Source organism: Pelodiscus sinensis, chromosome 32, assembly GCF_052426305.1.
Source record: "Pelodiscus sinensis isolate ZL-2025 chromosome 32, ASM5242630v1, whole genome shotgun sequence".
In the NCBI taxonomy this organism is placed as follows: domain Eukaryota; kingdom Metazoa; phylum Chordata; order Testudines; family Trionychidae; genus Pelodiscus; species Pelodiscus sinensis.
In genome coordinates, this window is record NC_143083.1 from 14,263,458 (window position 1) to 14,278,988 (window position 15,531).

Below are 15,531 nucleotides of genomic sequence, written 5' to 3' on the forward strand. Positions count from 1 at the left end.
CAGGGTTGAGAAAAGAGCTAGATAAATTCATGGAGGACAGGTCCATCAATTCTTATTAGGATGGGCAGGAATGGTGTCCTGTTTGTTAGAGTCTGGAAATGGGTGACAGGAGAGGGATCACTTGATGATTCTCTGTTCTGTTCCCTCCCTCTGGGGCACCTGGCATTGGCCACAGTCGTCAGACAGAACACAGGGCTAGATGGGCCTTTGGTCTGACCCAGGATGGCCATTCTTATGTTCTTAGGAAGCTTGGAACTCCTGAAGTCCTTCATGCAGTGGCAGTCTATGTGGTAAGGGTGCCCAGAGTTGCAGACTGTAGAAGTTCAGGCTCCCAGGCAAGCTAGTAGGAAATAGAGCAGGATTCCATCAGAATTCTGCTTCTGGTTTCTCAAAAGTGTGTCAAACCCACAATGTTCCCCCAGAACATTTCAGGTTAGACAAATCAACATTTTCCTGACTAGCTCTAGTCACTAACAGACTAGAACCAGCCTCCTTCTATTTAGAGCAGCCACAAGAGCCCAACCCACTAGCTATCCCATAGGCTTGCGTTGTGAAATCATGCCCCAGCCAGAATGCGAGTTTGTGCTTTTTCTGCTTAACTACATCTTTTACAGTCTTCATGGAATCCACTTTCTTTATCCCCAGTTTCAGAAAATTATCCTTTACAGGCCTCCAAAGCATCAGTCAGAGCCAACTGTCATACAAGTCAAGTGGGGCAGAGAAGGTGGCGGCGGGAGGGCGGGGAATTTATTTTACTTTGAGATATGCTCCTGGAAAAACAAAAAGCCAATTGCTGCCTTGGGCCCGTGAAATTTACATTGTTTTTGTTTTATTGGTGGAGTGTATGTGTTTATTTTGACTTACTAAACAGTTCAATGTCTGAACTCACTAGGCGTGCTCTGATTCCAGCAGAGGTAACCTTGGAGTGGACGAGTGGCTTAAACATTTAAAGTGTTCAGATCGTTCACTCCATCCAGCAGAGGGGTTTAATGGAAATCTATAAGCATGTGACAGTATGAAAAACCAAACCAAACAGACAGCCTAGGGAGCCATTGCTTTGTCAAGCCTAAAGTGACTTACAATGCTGTTGGAGCTGTGCTGGTCTCCAAATACTAGACAAACAAGATGGGGGAGATAATCGCTCTTACTGGACCAATTGCTGTTGGAAAAAGAGACGTGCTTTCAAGCTTACACCGAGTTTTTCTTCAGATCCGGGCCTAAAATCATATCTTTTAGGGCAAGTTGCAACAGGATGACAGCCTATAACCGGGGTAATAGTCAGTAGGCAGACTATAGGCCAAATCTGGACCACCAGATGCTTTTGAACAGACCACAACATTGTTTATTTACTTACTAGAAGATTTACCTGGTGTTGCTCAGGTCCTTAACTCAAATTTTGTTTTTCTTCATTTAAATCATTATTCTGGGGTGGGGCTGGGTATGAGGGGTTCAGTATGCAGGCTTCCCCGGGGAGAGATGACAACTCCAGCCCCCTCTCACTGCAGCAGCTTGGGGCCAGGTGAGATGCACCTGTCCTTTTCTCCCCCAGCTGTAGCAGACACAGTTGAGGGAGGGGTGCACATCCTGGCTGGGGGACAGACAGACACACCCACAGACAAACTCTGAAATATATAGTAGATAGCTGTCTCTTTCTCCACCCCTTCTCCCTGCTGGCCCATTATGGTTATAGCTGTCCTGGGCCCCATCTCTGGAGCCTTGCTGCCCCCTTGTGGTCATTCTGTAGTATAACTGTCCCTCCTGCCAGTCTGCTCCCTTTCCATTTTGTGAGAAACAATTGAATTCCAGGCATGTCCCATTGTCCTGGCACAACCAAGCTGCATACCAAATTTGGTGGTCCTAGTTCTTACCATTAAGGTGGAGTTCTTGAACAGACAGACAGACACACATTTCTAAAATATACCACTGGCTTAGAACCATTCACATGGTTGCCTTCTTCATTGGACAGAATGACAGAGCAGCCCCACGGCAAAGTGTGTCACTGGTGCCATTACATCTAAGGGCTGGCTTACATGGCGACGCTCACACAAATGAATAAGAAATAAATGAAAATTGTGACATTAACATGCATGGATGCTGCACTCTTCGATGCACACTGCCACTGAGAAGTAAAGTGGTCTCAGTTTTACTTGATACTTCCTCAAAGGGGAATGAGATCACTTCACTTCTGAATGAGTGCATCAAGAGTTATAGTTTTTAATAAGCTACATCATTCCCAATGTGAAAAATTCACACATCCTTAGCTCTGCAGTGAAGCCAACCAAAATCCCTGGTGTAGACACAGCTAGGCTGACAGAAGAAGTGTTCTGTAGCTACTGCTGCTCAGAAAGAAGGATTCTTTTCACTATTAAGAGGCACTGTTTCTGGTTCAACATAACAAGGGATTTCTAATTTCCTTGAGCTCCAATTACTTTGCAGGCTTAATTGGGCAACAGCTGGCCTGCTTTGAGGGCAGATTCTTATTGCACTGACTTAGGAGCTGAGAATCCTTTCCCTTCTTCTTCAAGTCAAACAGAAGTCAGGCAATGGAAGTCCTTAAAAACCTAGATGTAATATTCAGTTTCCTGAGGCCTGAAAGTCTGGTATGTGATGATGAATTCAGTCATGTAAAAAACAAGATCAGCTGTGAACTATTTGTTCCTATCAGTGCAATCCCTTAACTTGTCCCTCTGACATCAGTAAACACAAGGGATCCATGTTTTATCATGAGTAATATTTATTATTTATTGATGCTTTTATAAATACCAACAGCACAACATTCAATTGGTTGTGTAAGTTATTATTAAAACACATCTCTACACATCAACGCTGTATGTTCTAAATATACAGGGAGTACATTTTCTTTAAGTATCGCTATTTACAGAATCATTCTTTTTTGAAATGACAGGTTGTTGTTTTTTTGCTTAGTATTTTCCCTTGGATTCCTTCTATCACTGCAATATCCTTTCTTATTCAATGTTCCCAGCCTATTCATTTTTTTAAAATGTAGCCGAACCTGCAAAATAGAGTGCCCTTGACTCTTATTGACGTCAACCCAGTAGTTTTTAGCATTTCACCGGGTTGGACCCTAAGTTTTATGGGCTGTGTTGGCATGAAGAGCTTAAGAATTCAGGCACTCTGGTCCTGATCCTGTAAAACATTTAAGCTTGTCCTTAAATTTAAGCATGTGAGTGGTCGCACTGAAGTCCAATTAAGCAAAGCAACATTTAAAGGTGAAGTCCTGACCCTACTAAAATCAAAACTCTCATTGACTTAGAGTTAAGAGTTTTGCAAGATCTGTGCCGGCATACTTAGCACTCTGTGAAATCAAGCCCTGTATTCATTAAAAAAGCTTTCTGATTCCATTGTTGATCTTTCGATAACAATATGAACTGCATTAACCTGGTATAAGTTGTTTTCAAGAATGCCATATTCTTTTCTTCTCAGACAAATTCTCTGCATCCAAACTGATATCCTTCTAGGGCATCTCTTTCTAATGCCCCACCTAAGAAATAAATGCTAATTACAGAAATACTTCTGTAGTCTAGTACTAAAACTTTTCCAATCAGTAAAATCCTTGGATTTAATCTCTCCCCACATTTTTTACTCCACATCAAAATGCTCAATACATAAATAAAACGTTTTTCCTTATAAACCCTCATGTATAATCTTTCCAGTTTCGACTTGTGAATAAATCTGAGAATCATTTGACTTTGTTTCTTATTGCACCTCTTTTTGTAGTTCTACGATTTGCTCTCCATCCCCTTTGGTTGCATCAGCGACCAGAAATGCTTAGGCTAAACAGACATGTACGTTTTATTTGTGAGCCCTTTTGTTCTCAGATTCCAAACTGTACATACAAAGTATCAAAAATGAGCTTTATTTACAAGTTCTAATCTCTTTCCCTTGAGATTTGCCAGAAGCCTATCCCTGCACACACTGTATCTCCGCCATGTAAGCCGGTATAGCTCCATTAACATAAACGGAACGACACTGTTTACAGTTTTGAGACTGGACCTGCAGAGTGTGATCTGATTGAATGGCAGCTCATAATTCCAAACAGACTATATATTCTTAAAATTATTTGCCGCTCATCTGATGCCTTTGGATGGTTATCCAGTGTATAATTGTGCAACCCCCCCAAAACCCTAAGTAGGATTTTTCATAAATATTCTCTTAATTGATTTCGATAACCTTAAGACAGGCATGTCCAAAGTCCGGCCCACGGGCCAATTGCGGCCCGTGTTCCGGTTTAATACGGCCCCCCAGGTAATTTGGCAATATCTATCTTTTATGGCCCCCAACGAATCCATATGTATTGAGAAGAATACATTGTAAAATCTCAGTTAATGTCAGTTGGTCTAAATCAGTTATAAATATATTTGGACACAACATGTATACTTGGTGTTATGTTCCTGTTCATATTTTTTGAACTTAAAAGTTGACAGACAACCTTTATTACCAATAATATGTAATGTACTTTACAATGTTCCTGACATATATTTCAGCTTCCTGGATTTTTTTTTTCATCTGGCCTTCAGATATGAAAGGCAGAGTGATTTAACACCTGTTTAGATTTGTCATCCATGTGACGAAATGAAAAGTATGCCGTTTGCAATAAACTTTGCATAAAATAGTTAATTTGCATTTAATTTTAATGGTTCAAAGAATGTCAGGCAAAATGGTCGGCCCTCACGCATGTTCACTTCATCAAATCTGGCCCTCTTTGAAAAAAGTTTGGACACCCCTGCCTTAAGAGAACTCTGAAATGACATTATGCTGCACCAAGACAGTCCAACATGCCCAGAAACAGCAGCGCTTCTTACATGTCACACAGGGTTAGGATACTCAGAAGACAGATTTTCATTGGTCATCGTTAGAATTGGAATTGTGCAACTTGTGACTTGGAAAGCAAATGCAAAAGTTGCTGAGCTAGTGGCCTCTGATATTAAGAACTAGGTGATCTGCATTGTTGTCCGCAGCACAAGGCTGAACCGGTGTGTAATTGAAGCACAAATCAAACAGGGCAAGCACTATTTCTTTGCATGGCATCAATTGTCGAGGTCTTCATGTGTCTATCAACCCTACCTAAACTATCCTGCCGTTGGCCTTGAAGATGAACAGTTATAGAGATACTAGATTCACTGTGTTCCCACCTTAAAAACACCTCAGAGGGGTATTTACATTGCATTACAAAATAAGTCATGAACTTAATAAGATTTCTTCTGCAGGGAAGATAAAAATGCCTGCAGTGGCTGTTTGCTTTTCCTTCCTGTGCAATAGACCAGGTGGCCAGTTTGCTGGAAGTCCAACTTGCCTGCTTTGGTTTGCTAGGTTGGTCCATACAGACACACACCCGCCCCGCCACCAGTTGCAATTGTACTGGAGGAAGGACATTAAACAAGGATGCGTCACACAACAGACTGCCTGCTTCCCAAAGCACACCTAGACCAGGCCCCATGTCCAACCGTTTCTCAGATGCTTCTCCCACTGCAGTGTCTTCCTTTGCCTCCTCCCCCCACGTGGCTGCGGCCAAGAGTCGGTGGGAGATCGTTTCGTTCAGAGCCAGCAGCCACAGTGATAGCATTAACTTTCACAGCTGGTCCCATTGAGCGCCCCCTTGGGAGCCGCAGCGAAGCCACTTTGGAAAGCTTCCAAGTTCTCCGCTTTTGCTGAGGGAGCTGTTGCGCTGGATTCCTGGCAGTTGGCCGCAGAAGACCTGTCAGGGTTGTCTTGAAGGTGGGAGTTCTCAGCTGCCTGGGCCGAGCATAGTTCTTTGGCACCTTCGTGGGCACGTCCGTTTCTGGCGCCGTCGTGATGCCCGTGGTTACCGAGACGGCTAGAAGCAACGACCGCTTTCATGGCAGCCTAGTCAAAACCAAACAAGCAGAGTCAGTGAACAGCCATGGTCAGGCTGCATTTCAGAGATTTGCTACTCAGTGTTCAGAAACACCCTGATGCTACATGAAATGGTTCTGGAATAGTTATTCCAAAATAGCTTATTTCAAAATAGTACGTCTACACTGCAGGGAAGACTCCAAACGAATCCGAGGCAGGCTCCCCTAATGTAGACGTGCTATTTCAATTTAGAGCCCCAGGAGGCACTGGGAAGGAATAATTTAGAATGGCCCTGGGGAGGGGCTATTTTGAAATAGCAGCAGTGAAATGTCTACACACGCTTTATTTCGAAATAGCTATTTCGGAATAGCGTTATTCCTCGTAGAATGAGGTTTACAGATTTCGGAATAAGCCGCTGTGTAGACGCTCGCATTGTTATGTTGAAATAACGCTAGTAATCTCAAAATAACGGTGCAGTGTAGATGCAACCATGGAAATGGAAAGGAAGGAGAACAGAATAGCTTAGATCAGAGCCGGAGTTGTTCTTACAAGAGATCAGATCATATTAGACCGACCAGAAAATATCGTTTTCATCGTATTAACATTTTCCAACCTATCACATTTCTTTTGTATTGTAGTCAAGTGTATCCCTAGGTCTTAAGCCTACAAAGCTTAATACAGGAGTCAGTTTGAAGTCCCTTGGACTACCCATCTGGCTAAAGTTATATGCAGGGGCGGCCCATCCATACAGGTGAACTAGGCGGTTGCCTAGGGCGCCAAGTTAAATGGGGCGCCAAATGGTGGGGCAATATCGTTGAGGGGTTTGGAGGAGGGGGCGCCGATTGCATGGTTCGCCTAGGGCCGTGGTCCCCAACGCGGTGCCCGCGGGCGCCATGGCGCCCGCCGGGGGATTTCTGGGCGCCCGCTGAAACATCTGGGCTGGCCCCCCCCCCGGCGCGCGGCACATGCATGGTGCTGGCTCCAGGCACAGGACACATGGGCGGCCCCTCCCCTGGGCGCGTGACTCGTGGGTGGCCCCGGGCGCGCGGCCCATGCGCGGTGCCGGCCCGGGGTGCGTTGTCGGCCCCTGCCCCGGGCGCACGGCACATGCGCAGTGCCGCCCCTGGGCGCGCGGCTCGTGCGTGGCCCCGCCCCCGGGCGCCCGGCAGCCACTCAACGTTGGGGACCACTGGCCTAGGGCATCAGTTGCTGGCAGCTAGTCTAGGGCTGCTCCTGGTTATATGCATAAATCTTTGCAGGATCAGGACCCATTGTCCTCTCGAAAGCTACGTCTAGACTATAAGCCTCTTTTGAAAGAGCATTTAGACGACAACAAGCAAGCCACTCGTTCAAAAGAGAGCACCCAGGCAGTCCGGATGTTCTCTTTTGAAAAAGCGCAGTGTGCATGACATAGCGCCTTTTTTCGAAAGAGCACTTTTGAAAAAAGACGTTCTTCCTCGTACAATGAGGTTTTCCACGGTCGCGAAAACTGCCGCGTTCGTTCGATTTACAGCAGCGGTCTAGATGCAGGGGAAGTTTTTTCGAAAAAACCCTGTAGTCTAGACACACCCTAAGAAATAAACAAGCATACAATTGAAAGGCTTACAGTTGTGTTTTCCTTAGTAAAACTGGTTCAAGGGAACTTTTCATTTAAGTTTCTACTAGAAACTTATGTGTCAGAGAAAAGTTGTGGAGCAATTGGCCTGCATAGTGGACGCAGATCTTGTGAGCAGTGGCAAAGGGCAAGAAGAAATACCCCAGAACAATTAACAGCCAGGCTCTGTAACATTACCTTCAGTTTCCGCCGGGCATTAAACTCCTGCATTTTCTTCTGTGTGCTATCCATATGAGCAAATTTAGCTGCTTTGCCCGTGACCCACGGGTGTTCTAGGGCTTGCTGCACTGTTAGCCTCTTCTGGGGGTCCAAGACAATTAGTTTTTGAACCTGCAGCCAGATCCCAAAGAAGTAAGTTTAATATAAAAAGCTTCAGAGGGGGAGCCGAGTTACGGGAAACACTTAAAAAACAACAAATAGACGAACAGCACCTTGAAGACTAACACAACATGTAGATTGCATCATGAGCTTTCCCGGGCACAACCGCGCTGTTTAAAAGGGATTGGAGATTTCTCACTGGTGCCCTCTGCAGGCCCAGGTTGGGCGGCGCAATTCAAGGGCTTTGCCTCTTCTTGCTTTAGGACAGTGCTTCTCAACCTTTTTTTATAAAGTAACCCTTTAAAAAAATTATAAGTACCCCCAGTAACTACGGTTTTCAGACACGCGCCGTTTTTCTTCTACCGTTGCAACACATTTGTTTAAACAACTTAATCGTAGCCAGGTGGGCGATGAAATTTTGGGGTGTAAAAAGTACGAAAATCATAACGCGGTGTAAAACGTAACACAAAAATTCAGTTTTCGTCAAATGTCAGTTGTGTTGACGGACCCCCCCAAGACTTCTCTTGAGTACCCCTAAGGGTACCACTGGCTGAGAAACACTGCTTTAGGACGCAGAATGACATCAGCCGGAGGCAGGAAGAATTTAACTCATTATAGAGTATAGCAAAAGCAAGCACATCCCAGGGATGGTGTGTTTCCTCTAAAGCACTTAAGTGCTGTCAGAGGCCCCACTACACAAAGCACGTGCCTAGTGGTTTCCCAAATTGGGGCCAGGCACAGGAGAGAAAATGAAGGTGGCCCATTGGACCGTAGAGCTGGAAGAGACCTTAGAAGGTCATCAAATCCAGCCCCTTGCTCTAGGCAGGACCAATCCCAACTAAATCAACCCGGCCAGGGCTTTGCCAAGCCGAGACTTAAAAATCTCTAGGGATGGAGACTCCACCCCCTCCCTAGGGAACCCATCCCAGGGCTTCCCCGCCCTCCTAGTGAAATAGTTTTTCCTAATATCCAACCTGGACCTCTCCCACCACAACTTGAGACCATTGCGCCTTGTTCTGCCATCTGTCACTACTGAGAACAGCCTCTCTCCAGCCTCTTTGGAACCTCCCTTCAGGAAGTTAAAGGCTGCTATCAAATCCCCCTTCACTCTTCGCTTCTGCAGACTAAAAAGACCCAAATCCCTCAGCCTTTTCTCATAAATCATGTGCTCCGGCCCCCTAATCATTTTGGTCACCCTCCGCTGGACCCTCTCCAATGCATCCACATCCTTTTTGTAGTGGGAGGCCCAAAACCGGACACAATACTCCAGATGTGGCCTCACCAGAGCCGAATAAAGGGGAATAATCACATCTCTGGATCTGCTGGCAATGCTCCTCTTAATGCAACCTAATATGCCATTAGCCTTCTTGGCTACAAGAGCACACTGTCGACTCATTTTTTTGGTTTGGCAAATTTCATTCATGTTTTGTGTCTGGAAGCAGTGAGAGTTTTAACGGTGTCTCTCGTCGTTATTTTACCAGGCTCATCCATTTTGGTCTTTTTTTTTTTTTTTGTCACTTATCCTTTGTGAAACTGGAAAGACGCTAAACGGAGTCACGTGTGCTTTTCGAGACATTCATATTTCAATAGTGCACTTTGGAATAATTGCTCTGCAATGCTGGTTTTTATATTAACGATTGTTACAATTATTTAATAGCAGCTATAACAAAATAGAAAGCTTTCCCCCCAGAGATTTCGAAATGTTTAACTAAGTATTACTCCCTCATTTTGCAGACGGAGCACGGAGAGATTTGCGTCAAGTCTCACACCAAGTGAATGGCAGAGCCGTGGACAGGGCTGGTGGAGGATAAGGGGGCTCATATCGCAGAATCTAGCTACACGGAACTAAAACCCCATTGAGTTCAATATCTCGTAGGGACCCTTGAGGTGTTTGACAAGGACACTCAGACAGAGGGCAAGGCAAAACCTTAGCAATCCTCATTAAGATCACTAATAAAGCTCCAAACCACATAAACAGAGAAGAATAAGGCCACGTCTATACTTGCCACATCAGAGATCAATCTTTTGGCATTTGATTTAGCAGGTCTAGTAAGGACCTGCTAAATCAAACACTGAGGGGGCCCCCTGTTAGCACTGATACTTCTCGATTCGTGAGGAGTAAGGGGAGCTGAAGGGAGAGTTTACTACCATCGACCGCCTGCTGTGGTCCATCGACTCCAGCAATGGCATTTATGTAGCTGGAGTTGCGTACCTTAAGCTGACTTTTTGGGTCTCCGATAGACCTGGCCTAATACAGTATTGGAGAATATCGGTGGAACCATTCTTTCTGTATGCTCTTAGGTTTGCATTCTTGCACCCTTCCTTGAGGACTTGATGGTAAGAGACAAAGGGCCAGGCCTGTCTTTGCCATGCTGAATGCATCCAATGGTCCAGGTTTCTCAGTGCCCGAGTTTGTTGGCCGATAAAGGAGTGGGAGGGGCAAATGATAGAAGGCTAACCTCCCCATGGCAGCTTGCCCTGATATAGGGTGTGAAAAATATAATTAATGTTCATTTTAAGGCTCCGCCTTCCATGTCCCAATGTAACTTGCTCACTTTGGTAATAGTAGGTTAACATGCCTATACAGGAATGCCCATGTAACTCATTATCATGTAACCTCATTTTTTTTTATTGCTCAAGCAAATTTGGGGTTAAACGCCTGCCAGCAATGCTGCCTAGTATCTCGTCAGTGTTTGTGCAATGGATCGGTACCATTAGGGTCTAACTTCTGCCGTTGAACAAACTATTCCCACTTCCCCAAAATCCAAGGGGGACTGTCAGGTGTGGGGAGGACTCTGAGAGTGTTCACAGAATGAGCAGGGTGGGGCCTAGGAGAAGGGGTAGGAAAGGAGGCGGGACTAGGGTATTTGGGTGTGAGATAGCTCCTGGCTTGACTTAAATTGGAAAAGTGATCTTGCGTTTAAAAAGGTTGGCGACCGCTGCCCTATGGGCTGCAAAATAGAAATGTCTCTCCCACGTAGACTACAGTAAAAATGATCTTTGTCCTGTGTTTTTGCTGTCATCTACACCAGGGCATAGCCAATGTCATATGAAGAAGAAAGTTCTTCTTCACACAGCGCATAGTCAGCCTGTGGAACTCCTTGCCAGAGGAGGCTGTGAAGGCTAGGACTATAATAGAGTTTAAAGAGAAGCTAGATAAATTCATGGAGGTTAGGTCTATAAAAGGCTATTAGCCAGGGGGTAAGGAATGGTGTCCCTGGTCTCCGCTTGTCAGAGGCTGGAGATGGATGGCACGAGACAAATGGCTTGATCACTGTCTTCGGTCCACCCCCTCTGGGGCACCTGGCGCTGGCCACTGTTGGCAGACAGGATACTGGGCTGGATGGTCCTTTGGTCTGACCCAGTACGGCCATTCTTATGTGGATGTAAAACGTTACCATCCAAGTGTCTACGAGTCACGCGTGAAGTGATCTAGCTAAAGTCTTGTCTACATGGGGGAAACTGACCAATGTAGCAATTCCAGGTTTGTTGGTTTTTTTAAGTGGAGCAACTTTTATTCTGGAACAGAGAGTCCACATGGCTAAAGATCATGGTATAATCCGAAGTGACAGTACTCTATTAGTAACAGTTGCTGGGGTAGACTTGTCCTTACAAAGCTCTTCCCTAACAAGAAGCCAGGCTGTTCCCTCACGTGACATACAATCCAGAGGCCACTGTCTCACGCACATCCTATGTGGAGACCTCAGGTAACTTACCAAGTCCTTGGCATTGAGGGAAACTTCATCCCACCATGGGGAAACAAACTCGTAGTCACAGTTCAGTATCCTGCTGTACATGTACTGGTCCCCTCTTGGATCGAAAAACGGTTCAAACCCACACAGCCTGAAAATACAATGGGATAAAATTCAGAAAAGGGGATTGGAGGCGGCATACAAGTAGCAGGAGAACATTTCTGCCCATCAGCGTGCGCTCCTGTTGGCCTCTCGCACCATAGACGCCACAGAGGCTCAGCATAAGGTATGCCAAATCCAGCTACGCATTTTGTGTCGCTGGATGGAGTACCTTGAGTCAACCTGCCTGATCTAATATAGACCAGGCCTTAGCGACTAACCAACATAGAGAGTATCAGAGGGGTCGCCGTGTTCGTCTGAATCTGCAAAAGCGGCGAGGACTCCTGACGAAGTGGGTCTTTGCCCACGAAAGCTTATGCTCCTACACTTCAGTTAGTCTATAAGGTGTCACAGGACTCCTCGCAACACAGAGAGAATCATGAACTTTTGTGGGAAAAACCCACTTCATTAGATGAATTGGAGTCCAACTCATCTGATGAAGGGGGTTTTAACCACATAAACTCATGATTCTCTCTATAGTTTTTGTTAGTCTCTAAGCCCTGGTCTAAACTAGGGAGTTATTTCAAAATAATTCCCTTATTTCGAAATAACAAGGTGAGCGTCCACACTACTACGCCCGTTATTTCGAAATAACAGGCTTGTTATTTTGAAGTAATAACTCCTGCATGCGAAGAGGAATAATGCTGGTTTCAAAATAGTTCTTTGGGGAGTTATTATTTCGAAGTAACTTCTTTTGAAATGAAGTGTAGACATGCCCTAAGGTACTCCAGGACCACCAGTTGCTTTTAATGAGACTTCTCATTAGAGTTAACTGCTTCTTGCTGAGACTGAGGGGTTACAACAAAGCGGTGAGGAGACACGACGTCCAACTCCACTCACTCGGGAGAGGCTAAGCGTGTAGATTTTGAGAGTTGCCTCCTTAGCTGGCACGTCCTCAAGAAGACTTGTTAATGGCAGTCCTCGTGTAAGCCCTCATGTGTGCAAGGGTTGCATGGACTGGCCATGCAGTTAGTGTGAGTGGCATGAGCAAATTGGTGAAAACACCAGGCATCTTGGCAGACGGTGTTCAGAGGCATCACTCCTTCACGGCTGAAGGGCAGTGGTTGGGAAAAGCGGCAAGGAGGGAGGGGCATGGGCTGCTGTCAGAGATTTTCAGCGTTACTCACAGTATATACGTTATGACTCCCACGGACCACATATCCACCTCGGGGCCGTATGGACAGCCATGGAGAACTTCAGGCGCTAAAAGTATAATGCACAGTTAAAACGTGCAAGCAGGAGGCACCTATCGACACCCTGAGGATCAAGTTCTGCTCTTTGGAGTACTGCATCTGAGTGTTTCATAGCCCCCTAGGGAGGCAGGGCAGTACTGTTACCCGCATTTTACAGATGGGGAACTGAGGCAGCTAGAGGCTAAGTGACATGCCCAGGGCCACAGAGTGGAAGTCGGTGGCAGAGAAGGGAATTACACCTACATTTCCCAAGTCCCAGGCCAGAGTCCTAACCACTGCACTTCCCTCCTGGCATCTGCTCTCAGATTCATTGCTATAAATCCGAAGCAATATCATAGGGCAATAGAGTTACTCTAGAGCGGGGGAGGGGGACCTTTTTCCGGTCAGGGACCGCCGACCTACAGAAAAATCAGCTTCACACAAGGAAGAAGCGAAAAAGAAAAACCAAACCCTCACTGATGTGGCCCGCAGCCAAGAAGGAGAAAGACCCTCCCCACATTCCCCTCGTGTAGATTGTGTGCTCCAACCCCATGGCGGGATGGAGGAGGGGCAGGAACTCCTCCCTAATGCTGCTGGGAGGAGCCCGGAGCTTCGGAGACTGGATCCAGGCAAGCCAGGGGCCACAGCCATCCCTTGGGCCTTAGGTTCCCCACCTCTGCTCTAGAATCAAACAGCTGTTTGTTGATGGAGATGAACGTAGGAGATAGCTGTGTAGAGAGTCTCTGGGTTAAGCTAAAAGGGGTAAAAAACGAGGGTGATATCATGCTAGGAGTCTACTACAGGCCACCTAGCCAGGTGGAAGAGATGGATGAGGCCTTTTTTAAACAATTAACAAAACTATCCAAAGCCCAAGATTTGGTGGTGATGGGGGACTTCAACTATCCAGACATATGTTGGGAAACTAACACAGCGAGGCACAGGCTATCCAATAAGTTTCTGGACTGCATTGGAGACAACTTTCTGTTTCAGAAGGTTGAAAAAGCTACCAGAGGAGAAGCTGTTCTGGATTTGGTTTTAACAAATAGGGAGGAACTAGTTGAGAACTTGAAAGTGGAAGACAGTATAGGGGACAGTGATCACGAAATAATAGAGTTCATGATCTTAAGGAAAGGTAGAAGGGAGACCAGCATAATTGAGGTTATGGATTTCAGGAAGGCAGATTTTGATAAGCTCAGAGAACTTGTAGGTAAGGTCCCATGGGAAGCAAGTCTGAAGGGAAAAACAACTGAGGAGAGTTGGAAGTATTTCAAAGGGACGTTGTTAAGGGCCCAAAAGCAAACAATTCCGCTGTGTAGGAAAGATAGAAAATATGGCAAAAGACCAGCTTGGCTTAACAAGGAGATCTTGCATGATCTCAAAATAAAAAAGGAGTCATATAAAAAATGGAAACTAGGACAACTAACAAAGGATGAATATAGGCAAGCAACACGGGAATGCAGGGGCAAGATTAGAAAGGCAAAGGCACAAAATGAGATCAAACTAGCTACAGGCATAAAGGGAAACAAGAAGACCTTTTATAAATACATTAAAAGCAAGAGGAAGACCAAGGACAGGGTAGGCCCACTGCTTAGCGAGGAGGGAGAAGCAGTAACAGGGAACTTGGAAATGGCGGAGATGCTCAATGACTTCTTTGTTTCGGTCTTCACCGAGAAGTCTGGAGGTGTGCCTAACGTAGTGAATACAAGCAGAGAGAGGGTAAGTTTAGAAGATAGGATACACAAAGAACAAGTTAAAAATCACTTAGGAAAGTTAGATGTCAGCAAGTCACCAGGTCCTGATGAAATGCATCCCAGGATACTCAAGGAGCTGATAGAGGAGGTATCTGAGCCTTTAGCTATGATCTTTGAAAAATCATGGCAGACAGGGGAGATTCCAGAAGACTGGAAAAGGGCAAATATTGTGCCCATCTATAAAAAGGGGAATAAGAACAACCCAGGAAATTATAGACCGGTCAGTTTAACGTCTGTCCCAGGGAAGATAATGGAGCAGGTAATTAAGGAAATCGTATGCAAACACTTGGAAAGTAATAAAGTGATAGGGAATAGCCAGCATGGGTTTGTGAAGAACAAGTCATGCCAAACTAATCTGATAGCTTTCTTTGATAAGATAACGAGCCTTGTGGATAAGGGAGAAGCGGTGGATGTCATATACCTAGACTTTAGTAAGGCATTTGATACGGTCTCGCATGATATTCTTATTGATAAACTAGGCAAATATAACTTAGATAGGGCCACGATAAGGTGGGTGCATAATTGGCTGGGTAACCGTAGTCAGAGAGTTGTTGTTAACGGTTCTAAATCCTGCTGGAAAGGGATAACAAGTGGAGTTCCTCAAGGGTCTGTTTTGGGACCCGTACTGTTCAATATCTTCATCAATGATGTAGATATTGGGATAGAGAGTACTCTTATTAAGTTTGCAGATGATACCAAACTGGGTGGGGTTGCGACTTCTTTGGAGGATAGGGACATAATTCAAAATGACCTTAGCAAGTTAGAGAAATGGTCAGAGGTAAACAGGATGAGGTTTAATAAAGAGAAATGCAAAGTGCTCCACTTAGGAAGGAACAATCAGTTCCATACATACAAGATGGGAAGCGACTGTCTAGGAAGGAGCATGGCGGAAAGGGATCTAGGGGTCATAGTGGACCACAAGTTGAATATGAGTCAACAGTGTGATGCTGTTGCAAAAAAAGCAAATATGATTCTAGGTTGTATCAACA

At 45.3% G+C, this 15,531-nt stretch overlaps 1 protein-coding gene across 2 annotated transcripts in view; it reads right to left on the bottom strand.

Moving 5' to 3' along the window:
* Window positions 1-2,722: 2,722 nt before the first annotated feature.
* The window catches only part of LOC102459794 (calcium/calmodulin-dependent protein kinase type IV-like), a 45,807-nt gene continuing 32,998 nt past the window's right edge, over window positions 2,723-15,531 (bottom strand). For both annotated transcript variants that reach the window (XM_006124964.5, XM_089774958.1), the window contains 4 exons: window positions 12,747-12,822; window positions 11,485-11,611; window positions 7,628-7,780; window positions 2,723-5,865 (listed from right to left, as the gene is read on the bottom strand). In XM_006124964.5, coding sequence (XP_006125026.3) covers window positions 5,584-5,865; window positions 7,628-7,780; window positions 11,485-11,611; window positions 12,747-12,822 — 638 coding nt within the window. In that variant the 3' untranslated portion in view covers window positions 2,723-5,583. The remainder of the gene's footprint in view (window positions 5,866-7,627; window positions 7,781-11,484; window positions 11,612-12,746; window positions 12,823-15,531) is intronic.